At 41.3% G+C, this 12,151-nt stretch overlaps 1 protein-coding gene across 2 annotated transcripts in view; it reads right to left on the bottom strand.

Annotated features, from left to right (window-relative positions):
* Positions 1 to 12,151, bottom strand: part of LOC128704954 (teneurin-m-like) — a 221,134-nt gene that overhangs the window by 16,502 nt on the left and 192,481 nt on the right. For both annotated transcript variants that reach the window (XM_070105115.1, XM_070105116.1), the window contains 4 exons: positions 9,968 to 10,233; positions 7,499 to 7,607; positions 3,245 to 4,066; positions 1,935 to 2,176 (listed from right to left, as the gene is read on the bottom strand). In XM_070105115.1, coding sequence (XP_069961216.1) covers positions 1,935 to 2,176; positions 3,245 to 4,066; positions 7,499 to 7,607; positions 9,968 to 10,233 — 1,439 coding nt within the window. The remainder of the gene's footprint in view (positions 1 to 1,934; positions 2,177 to 3,244; positions 4,067 to 7,498; positions 7,608 to 9,967; positions 10,234 to 12,151) is intronic.

Here is a 12,151-nt window from a genome sequence, read left to right as displayed (position 1 = left end):
ACTGTAATTCCTAAATGACCTCTTATGTCAAGTGAAACTGGGTTCGGAATGAACAACTCAGAATTACCATGGTCAATTAGTAGCACACCCTCATGTGTATATAAACCATCATAGCCCTTAACAACAACAAGAGTGTGAGTCAATGGATGCCAGTGTATATATTGTAATGGAGGGTTCGATACGACGTATGGTCTTGGTGGCCCTATAAACCCACAAGAAATGTAAACACTGCGCACCAGAGATTGATCTTACCACAGCCCAGCCTGAGTACCACTGACGAGTGTCAGGTGGTTTTGTCACCACCTGCACCACCATCTACCTCACAGAGGGGCACATCACTACGGTACACCCATAAACCCAAAATAAGTGACAACGAACCAATGTTAATGAATAAAATATAATGGACAGAGATTCGAATCATGGTCCTGACAATTGTTCATATAAATATATATAGATATACCAAAAGGTATATTTATGTTGTTACCCTTATAACAACCCCTAAAATAATACGTAGTTAGCTTATGTGCTTTAGTCATATCTTATACAGCAGAACCCCGCCTTACGATAATCCGTTCCTGAGAGCTCATCGTAAGCCGAATTAATTTTCCCCATAAGAAATAATGGAAATCAAATTAATCCGTGCAAGATACCCAAAAGTATGAAAAAAAAAAAAAAATTTTACCACATGAAATATTAATTTTAATACAAACTGAAGAAGACATGCACAATTACTACTCTACTAAGAATAGAATACATGCCACTTACCTTTATTGAAGATCTGGTGATGATTGATGGGATGGGAGGAGGGAAGAGTGTGGAAGTTGTTATTGTTTAGAAGGGGAATCCCCTTCCATTAGGACTTGAGGTAGCAAGTCCTTTTCTGGGGTTACTTCCCTTCTTCCTTTAATGCCACTAGGACCAGCTTGAGAGTCACTGGACCTCTGTCACACAACATATCTGTTCATAGAGCTCTGTACCTCCCATTCCTTTAAGACTTTCCTAAAATGGGCCATAACATTGTCATTGTACAGGTTGCCAACACGGCTTGCAGTAGCTGTGTGAGGGTGATTTTCATTCATAAAGGTTTGCAGTTCAACCCACTTTTCACACATTTCCTTAATCTCTTTTTTCAATTCCATACTAATTCTCGCCCTTTTTACCATAGGGTTGGCACTAGAAGCTTTCTTGGGGTCCATGGTGACTTATTTTCCAGTTACAAGCACTAAAAACACTGGGATAATATGAAATGTACCGAATGTATGCATAGATGCGACCACACTGGCTGGCTTGTAAACACTGGCGCTGAGGCCACACGTGGGACGCGTCCCAGATGAATCACGTAAGGCAAGTTTTTTATTGTGAGGCGAGGCAAAATTTTTGTGTTAAAATGTATCGTATGGCGGATTTAATGTAATGCGATGCCATCGTAAGGCGGGGGTCCACTGTATTTCTATAAACTCAGATTAAGCATAATAAAAGCTTGTCAATGAATACACAGAAAAAATGGATGGGACCAAGGTTCGAGTCACCTGTCCATCTTATACAGTGGACCCCCGGTTAACGAACTTTTTTCATTCCAGTAGTATGTTCAGGTGCCAGTACTGACCGATTTTTTTCCCATAAGGAATATTGTGAAGTAGATTAGTCCATTTCAGACCCCCAAACATACACGTACAAACGCACTTACATAAATACACTTACATAATTGGTCGCATTCGGAGGTGATCGTTAAGCGGGGGTCCACTGTATTTCTATTTACATACCTTTATTGGAAAGCCTCAGTTAGATGACCAAAAGCTCCAGCTGTGGGTCAGCATGTGACTTGGACTCGTGTCAGGGAAACTTGTCCTGTTTACTGGTAAACATTACCTAAACTAACCTAACTTAACCTTAACCTAACCAAATCTGACCTGACGTAACCTAACCTAACATACCTTCATGCCGAGCCCACCACTATAGTGGTTAGCCGGAGAGTATATCCACTCGTAACGGTTCACCAGTTCCCCGGTGATGTGGGTCTGCTGGCGAGAGAGGATAGGGAACATCTCTGCTGCGATCTGACTGGTAGATTCCAAGACACGGTAGGATGTCCTTTCTAGGGAGACCTCATGACCCCAATCTGTTACCATCCTCAGTTGACCGTCACCTCCCATGTCTGCCACGGCCTCCACAGGACCTGTAATATGGAGGAATTAATCAGGGAACTGATGGGAGTCAGACCAATGACAACTGAATGTTAAAACTCACAACCTACAGTGCTTAATTATGATTATTTTTATTACAATATCGTGAGTTGTGGAGAAATGTGTGAGGAATATCATTACAATATGAGATAGAGAACTAGTTCTTTCTTTCAACACACTGGCCGTATCCCACCGAGGCGGGGTGGCCCAAAAAGAAAAACAAAAGTTTCTCCTTTTACATTAGTAATATATACAGGAGAAAGGGTTACTAGCCCCTTGCTCCCGGCATTTTAGTCGCCTCTTACAACACGCATGGCTTATGGAGGAAGAATTCTGTTCCACTTCCCCATGGAGATAAGAGGAAATAAACAAGAACAAGAACTAGAAAGAAAATAGCAGAAAACCCAGAGGGGTGTGTATATATGTGCTTGTACATGTATGTGTAGTGTGACCTAAGTGTAAGTAGAAGTTGCAAGACGTACCTGTAATCTTGCATATTTATGAGACAGACAAAAGACACCAGCAATCTTACCAACATGTAAAACAATTACAGGCTTTCGTTTTACACTCACTTGGCAGGACGGTAGTACCTCCCTGGGCGGTTGCTGTCTACCAACCTACTACCTTTGAAGAACTAGTTATTATTAAATAATAATAGTAAATGATAATAATGATAATTAGAAATATTTAGAGTTTTAGAAAGTCCCGTTGCTTGTGTTTTACTCGAGTTGAAAAATGAGACACTTGTTTAACATTTTGGAATCATTATTGTAGAAATGTTTTGCTAACCAGTGGTTTCTTCAGTCCAATACAGAGAAGAATGGTGGAAGATGAGGAGGAATTTGAGGTAATCGGTCCCTCAAGTTTGATCAAGATTGAACACATTGACTCCAGGCTGAGGGACTGATTACCTCAAGCTCCTCCTTATCTACCACTTTTCTTCACTGTAATGGACTGAAGAAGCCAATGGATGGCAAAATGTTTCCTCAATAAAGATTCCCAAACACTGCATGAGTCATATTCTTCAACCTGCGGGTTTTCTAAATCTTTACACCATTTACCTGAGTTATGGGTCAGTGTGTTCCCCCTGACTCTTGTTCTGACTGGATTCTTCCCATCTCGGGTGACCATGACCTCTGCTCCTCTGGTGCTCAGGTCAAAGGTCAGCTGAATGACCTGACCTGTAGGCAAGACTGCTTGCGTCAGGCGACCCTGTTCGTCGTAGTCGTAGTTATAGGAACGGCCTACGGCTTCGATCTTGGAGTGCATGAGGCCAGACGCACCGTGATAGCGGAAGGTAATATTGTACCCATCAGGAGCTACCAGTTGCTCCAGCATCTTCATCATTGATAAACTAATTTTCACTCGCTGTTTCTGGGGATTTTCAATCGCTGTCACATCCCCGAAGTAGTTACGAATGAGTTGAAATCTATTACTCGCTCCATCAGTAACAGTCAACAATCTCCCCTCACTGGAATTGATGCTGTAGGAGAACTTATAGATAGTCTGTCCTGTCACAAGGTTCCTGGTCTCTACATGTTGACCGTATTTGTTGAAGATGTAGACTTCGTGTGCATCGGGGGAGAAGATTTCATATTGTTTATGTACACTGGGTTCTGGGAGAACAGTTCTGACTGACCTTACTCGGTACCCAGCCTGGTCACTGATGTGGAGGACGCCATCTGGAGTGACAGCAATGGAGGAGATGGAGGAGAAGATAGCGGAGGACGCGGAGACGTTATCGTAAGTGTGGCAATAGCATGTCGGATCTCTGCAGTTGCAGCGGGAGTCTGCTCCAGCGAAGATGGATATGCGCCCATCGCTAGTTATTATGCGAACTCTGTTGATGCGCTGCGTGTCACTCTCCGCTACGTACAACTCTCCTGCGCAGACAATAACACAATATAACAAACATAACACAGGAACATAATTGAGTAGCAATGAGTAATCCTACTGATCCAAAAATATTAACATACCACAATGTTTGAAGACCTGCCTAGTATGGGCCAGTAGGCCTGCTACAATGTTCCTGAATTTTTATTACAGAAATGTTTTGCCCACCAGTGGCTTTATTAAATCATTACAGAGATGATATATGAAGACAGTGGTAGATAAGGCAATCAGTTCCTGAGTCTTGCAGCACAGAAGACAGTGATAAGATAAGATCTAAGATAAGATTTTGTTCAGATTTTTAACCCCTGAGGGTTAGCCACCCAGGAAAACCCAAAAAAAGTAGTGTCATCGAGGACTGTCTGTCTTATTTCCATTTGGGCCCTCAATCTTGTCTCTCAGGATGCAACTCACACCAGTTGACTAACACTCGGGTACCTATTTACTGCTAGGTGAACAGGACAACAGGTGTAAGGAAATGTGTTGAAATGTTTCTATCCCACCGGGAATCAAACCCGGGCCCTCCGTGTGTAAAGCGAGAGCTTTGCCAGCTAGGCCATGGGGTAATCAGTCCCTCACTCTTGCAGCACAGAAGACAATGGAAGATAAGGTAATCATTCCCTCAAAGAAGACACAGGTATTGCACATGTTTAATTCAAAGACTACATATTATGTCTTACTAATATATGTCTGATAATTATATTACTGATAAACATATAGGCAGTAAGGAAGGTCCATAGATCAAATATTTCGTATCTCTAACCCTCAGTAGGCCTATTCGCCCATGTGAGGCAGATCTTTCTCATGGGCATTACCACCTAGTCATTTGTCAAAGAGGCTCATCTATCAATGAGGCCTATCTGTAAATGAGGCCTATCTATCAATGATGCCTTATCTATCAATGAGGCCTAATCTATCAATGAGTCCTTCTCTATCAATGAGGCCTATCTATCAATGAGGCCTATCTATCAATGAGGTCTATCTATCAATGAAGCCTATCTATAAATGAGGCCTATCAATGAGGTGGATCTATTAATGAGGCCTACTTGTCAATGAGGCCTATCTGTCACTGAGGTCTATCTTTCAAAGAGGTCTACATAAAATGAAATCTACCTGTCACTTAGGCCTATCCATCAATTAGGCCTGCATGCTGTAATACAAAAAATATAAAAAGGAATATCCCAGAATTTTCAAAATGCATCAATTTTTTTGCTTTGACAAAAATGAGAAGTAGACGTAAACAAAGACATTCAATAAGGAAATGTTTCACCACGACTGGCTTTTATACAACTTAAAAAAAACACTCAAAGCAAAACGTTTTCTTAGTAGGAAAATAGTGGTGTGCCGACGGTATGGCTAGCAAAACACCGCAGAGGTGAAGTGGTGTAATGCTTTGCCACAATATTGATTCTATAACATCTACAATCTACCTTCAACTACTGCTTTGGGTAGATCACACCACTCACTAAATCTACTTCATCTACCTCTCAAGTAAAGTGACTGTGGGAAATGTGCTGTATAATCACGTCAAGTACAGTGGACCCCCGGTTTACGATATTATTTCATTCCAGAAGAATGTTCAGGTGCCATTACTGACCGAATTTGTTCCCATAAGTAATGTTGTGAATTAGATTAGTCCATTTCAGACCCCCAAACATACACATACAAACGCACTTACATAAATACACTTACATAATTAAATTTGGTCGCATTGGGAGCTGATCATAAAGCGGGGGTCCACTGTACTGGCAACATTTTGCCCACACATATGAACGTGGACAAGCAACATCAGTATATATATATACTGATGTAGCCAGTCCTTCAGTCTTGTAGTCATAGTTATGAGGTGGTCAGTCCCTCACTCTTGTAGTTATGAGGTGGTCAGTCCCTCAGTCTTGTAGTTATGAGGTGATCAGTCCCTCAGTCTTGTAGTTATGAGGTGGTCAGTCCCTCAGTCGTTTATGAGGTGGTCAGTCCCTCAATCTTGTAGTTATGAAGTGGTCAGTCCCTCAGTCTTGTAGTTATGAGGTGGTCAGTTCCTCAGTCTTGTAGTTATGAGATGGTCAGTCCCTCATTCTTGTAGACACAGTTATGAGGCAGCCAGTCCCTCATTCTTGTAGACATAGTTATGAGGTGGTCAGTCCCTCAGTCTTGTAGTCATAGTCATGAGGTGGTCAGTCCCTCAGTCTTGTAGTAGCAGTTTTAACCCTTTGACTGTCGCGGCCGTATATATACGTCTTACGAGGTACCGTGTTTGATGTATATATACTCATAAATTCTAGTGGCTTCAAATCAAGCAGGAGAAAGCTGGTAGGCCCACATGTGAGAGAATGGGTCTGTGTGGTCAGTGTGCACCATATAAAAAAATCCTGGAGCACGCAGTGCATAATGAGAAAAAAAAAACTCCGACCGTTTTTTTTAATTAAAATTCCGACTTTGTGGTCTATTTTCGTATAGTATTTATGGTTGTATTCTCGTTTTCTTGGTCTCATTTGATAGAATGGAAAACATATTATAGAAATAGAGGTGATTTTGAGTGATATTACTATAAAAAGAACCTAAAAATGGAGCTCAAAGTAGGGGAAATGTTTGATTTTTGCCGATGTTCAAAAGTAAACAAATGATGCCATTGTCCAATAAATGTCCAACTAGCCATTCTAATATGCAGTCATGAATGGGTTGATGTTATTTATACAATTATTACAGTATTGCAGTAGTCTGCATAATAGTAAGTCTTCAATTTTTTGTTTGAATAAAAATTCAAAATAGAAAGCAAGAGTAATATCAGAGGGGCCTGGAGACATGACTGATGAACAAAGAAAATGTTATTTTAGAGCCAGGAATGTCTGCATTGTTCATTCTGGACCTTATTTTGAAATTGTCATATTTTTTAGTTTTCGTGAAACTGGCCAAATTGCAAATTTCTGACCACATTATTAGGTAGTTGAAATCGGTAAATGGGCAGTTTCTTGTACTCAATCGATAGAAAAAATGGAGTTCTAAAGAAATAGCTATGAGTTTGGGCGACTGGAACAATGGAATTAGCCGAAAATAGGGCTCAAAGTGGGCGAAATCGCCGATTTCTAAACAGTGCCGAGGTCGCTAACTTTGCGAGAGCATAATTCCGTCAGTTTTCCATCAAATTTCGTTTTTTTGGTGTCATTACAATCGGGAAAAGATTCTCTATCATTTCATAAGAAAAAATAATTTTTTTTTTAAATTTTGCGACACCAGGAGACACCTCAGGATTGGGGGTTGCGACAGTCAAAGGGTTAAGGTGGTCAGTCGAACCCAATTTAAGTGAACCTAACTTAACCTAATTCAACTTAATGTAACCTAGCTTAACCTAATCATAACTTAATCTAACTTAACATAACATAGTCTAACTTAAGCTAAATCAGGGAACAGGACAAATTTCATCTTACCTTGAGGGGAAAATGCTATGGACTGAGGATTCAGTAGCAGGGCGGTGCGTGAAATGTCAGGAGGGTCGTGTATTGGCGTTGGGCAGTTGAGAGAACGACCACTCAACACCTGGAATACAATCACTGTTAATAACAGCCACAATACCCTGGCTGCAACATTTCACAGCTAACACACAGTCACAATACCCTGGCTGCTACAATTCACAGCTAACACACAGTCACAATACCCTGGCTGCAACAATTCACAGCTAATACACAGTCACAATACCCTGGCTACTATAATTCACAACTAACACACAGCCACAATACCCTGGCTGCTACAATTCACAACTAACACACAGTCACAATACCCTGGCTGCTACAATTCACAACTAACACAGTCACAATACTCTGGCTACTATAATTCACAACTAACACACAGTCACAATACCCTGGCTATAATTCACAACTAACACACAGTCACAATACCCTGGCTATAATTCACAACTAACACACAGTCACAATACCCTGGCTACTATAATTCACAAATTACACACAGCCACAATACCCTGGCTGATACAATTCACAACACAGCCACAATACACATGTACTGCAGGTTCTAATATTAATAACTACTGTATACTTAGTTAAGTAAACTTAAAAGACTCACTTCAGAGTGTTAAGTGGAACTATAAGTGTAGCTCAATTGCTAGCACACTCAGCTTACACACTGAGGACCAGGGTTTGAATCTCCTCCGGTACGGCTGGAAAACATTAGGGACGTATTTCCATAAGACACCTGCTGTCCCTGTTCACCCATCAGTTTAAAATGGATTCCTGGGTGTTAGTCGACTGATGTGGGTCGCATCCTGGGGCAAATCTGACCTAATTTGTGTGAAATGCTCAGCATAACAAGTGGCTTTCTATATAGTAGTATGTCATTGGTGTGAGCTATGGTCTGTATAAGTTGTATCATGCACTGGTAGTAAATAATTATTATTATTATTACCATGTATATTTCTCTCCCTCTCAGAGATCATCTTCGGTTAAGTTGATATTCTGTGTACGAATGGTATACAATACCGACAAGATGAGATTAAGACACATGTGCAACATCTGGGTATCTTTATTGTAGACGTTTCGCCATCCAGTGGCTTTATCAATACAAATTCTAGGACATAACTTGAAGACAGTAGAACTATGTACAGAAGATGAGGTAATCAGTCCCTCATCTTCTGTACATAGTTCTACTGTCTTCAAGTTATGTCCTAGAATTTGTATTGATAAAGCCACTGGATGGCGAAACGTCTACAATAAAGATACCCAGATGTTGCACATGTGTCTTAATCTCAAGTTGATATTCACATATATATTCTCAATGACCTTTGCTGTACTTCACAGTGATAACGGGAAAAACACCTGAGTGCTTTCATGTGTTGTCACACAAATCTGAAGGTGTGTGTTCAAGCACACAAAAGCACTCACAAGATTTTTCCAATTTTCACTGTGATATCTTTATATATTTGCAATCACAGAAGAAGAAAGAAAAATCTTTCATCATCATTCAACACTTTCACCATCACTCACACATAATCACTGTCTTTGCAGCTGTGCTCAGATACGACTGTTTAGAAGTCCCACCAAACTGCCAATATCCTAAACCTCTCCTTTAAAGTGCAGGCATTGTACTTCCCATTTCCAGGACTCAAGTCCAGCTAACTGGTTTCCCTGAATCCCTTCACAAAATATTACCCTGCTCACACTCCAACAGCTCATCAGGTCCTAAAAACCATTTGTCTCCATTCACTCATATCTAACAAGCTCACACATGCTTGCTGGAAGTCCAAGCCCCTTGTTCACAAAGCCTTTTTTACCCCTTCCTTCCATCCTTCCCTAGGACGACCTCTACCCCTTCTCCCCTCCACTATAGATTTATGCACCCTCCAGGTCATTCAATTTTGTTCCATCCTCTCTAAATGACCAAACCATCTCAATAACCCTTCTTCAGCCCTCTGAATAATACTTTTTGTTACTGAAAATAAAATAAATAAATAAAACACACACACACACGCACACACACACACGCACACACACACACACGCACACACACGCACACACACATGCACACACACGCACACACACGCACACACACACGCACACACACACGCACACACACACGCACACGCACACGCACACACGCACACGCACACGCACACACACACACGCACACACACACACAGGCCAGGAGCTTGGACTCGACCCCCGCAACCTCAACTAGGTGAGTACACACACACACACACACACACACACACACACACACACACACACACACACACACACACTCTCTCTCTCTCTCTCCTCCTTGTATTTTTGTTTGGGTTTATAGGGCAACTTGCAGCTTGCACTGTAAACTACCATCCTAATTCCATATTTAATATTTCCTACAACTGAAGTCTTTTCTTAGATTTAGATTAGAGAGAGAAATCATACCTGAACTCTGTTGTCAGGCGTCACTCTGAGGATGAGATGATCATCCAGAATATGCAGTGAACCATCCAGGGGAGAGATGGCCAGCTCTGTGGGCCATCTCAGGTGCAACTGGTCCATGTTGATGGTGCCGTTGCAGGGCACAGGTGCCCAGTGAGAGCGGTGGTCGTGCCCACCAATGACAGTGTAGATAATTCCAGTGGGGTTCATGACACGGATGTTGGTACCATCAGCAATGTACACATCACCAGTGGATGAGATGGCCAGACCTGACAGTAGTTGGTTTACAACATTAGTTAGGTGGTTTTCAAATCTATCTGCTTGGTTAGTTAAGTGGGTTTTAAATCTATCTGCTTGGTTAGTTACGTGGGTTTTAAACCTAACAGCTTGGTTAGGTAAGTGGGTTTTAAATTTATCTGCTTGGTTAGTTAAGTGGGTTTTAAATCTATCTGCTTGGTTAGTTACATGGGTTTTAAACCTAACAGCTTGGTTAGGTAAGTGGGTTTTAAATCTATCTGCTTGGTTAGTTAAGTGGATTTCAAGTCTATCTACTACATGAGGGTCATTAAGGCCGGCTGGTTAGTTAACGGGGTTTCAAGTCTATTACACCAGGGTCATTAAGACTGGGTGGTTAATGTGGTTTCAAGTCTATCTATTACATGAGGGCCATTAAGGCAGTATGTTACCAGTACACCACCAGTCAAGAATACTTTAATACCTAAAATACTGATTAAACTATAGTGGAACCTTGGCGTTCGAACGTAGTGGACCTTGGACAAACCGGATTCTGAACAATTTTGTTGAGAAAAAACTGACCTGGTCTTTGAACGTATTTTTGAAGTTCAAATGTGCTGACTTGTTTACAGTTTATTTGCAAAAACTACAGGAAACTCCTGTTTGAAGTGACTTCTGACACTAAACTGACTCTCAGAGACTTTTGGAAGTCAGTTCAACATCCTCAAGTGTGAGAGTCAGTTCAACATCCTCCAGTGTGTGAGTCAGTTCAACATCCTCCAGTGTGTGAGTCAGTTCAACATCCTCCAGTGTGTGAGTCAGTTCAACATCCTCCAGTGTGTGAGTCAGTTCAACATCCTCCAGTGTGTGAGTCAGTTCAACATCCTCCAGTGTGTGAGTCAGTTCAACATCCTCCAGTATGTGAGGCTGATAAAGCCTGGCAAATACTGTTTCCCACACTGAACTTTTTGCAGTTCCAACACCACCTAGTAACCAATTAAGTCCAAATACCAGGGTTCAACTATATATTCTCAGTATACATAGACATGTCTCCATGAGGAAGTGGAGCAGAATTCTTCCTACGTAAGACATGCGTGTCGTAAGAGACTAAAAATGCTGGGAGCAAGGGACTAGTAACCCCTTCTCCTGTATACATTACTAAATTTAAAAAAAGAAAATTTCGTTTTTCTTTTTAGGTCACCCTGTCTTGGTGGGATATGGCCAGTTTGATGAAAAAAAAAAAAAAAAACATCGATCCAGAACAACCACAGTGAAAAAAGTGAAATTCCGAGCGCTTTAGTGACTTCTGACATTATCAAGGAACCACAGTGCCTTGATAATTTGAGAAGTCATGAAAGCACTTGGAATTTCACTATTTTTCACCGTGATTGTTCTGCATATTGTGATATCACCTGCTTACTGTGATCTTATTGCATAGACATCTATATGTATTATACCAGTGTGTATACCCGGGATACCCAGAGAGAGTTTTATGGATCGATGCCCCCGCGGCCAGGTCTGTGGATGGGCACTTTGACCCACTTGCGCCCTATTGTTTGCCCGAAATACCTAGGCATGCTAGAGGCCTTCTTTGTAATTAATATTTTATATTATGTAAACCACACATTGCAAGCTTTGCAAGGAAATAAACATTCTCATTTTTCATTTTTACTGTGACCCATTGTGACCCACTGTGACCCATTGTGACCCACTGTGACCCATTGTGACCCACTGTGACCCACTGTGACCCAGTGACCCATTGTGACCCACTGTGACCTATTGTGACCCATTGAAACCCATTGTGACCCATTGAAACCCATTGTGACCCATCATCCCTAGTCTACTAACCTTAGGATAGGTTAACTTGCCATGGATAACATACTATCCCACACACACTATTAACCTTAGGATAGCTTAGCAAGGATAACAAAGTATCCCACACTACTAACCTTA

The sequence above is a fragment of the Cherax quadricarinatus genome, chromosome 97 (genome assembly GCF_038502225.1).
Source record: "Cherax quadricarinatus isolate ZL_2023a chromosome 97, ASM3850222v1, whole genome shotgun sequence".
Taxonomy (NCBI): Eukaryota; Metazoa; Arthropoda; class Malacostraca; order Decapoda; family Parastacidae; genus Cherax; species Cherax quadricarinatus.
This window is presented reverse-complemented; position numbering and strand designations above follow the sequence as displayed.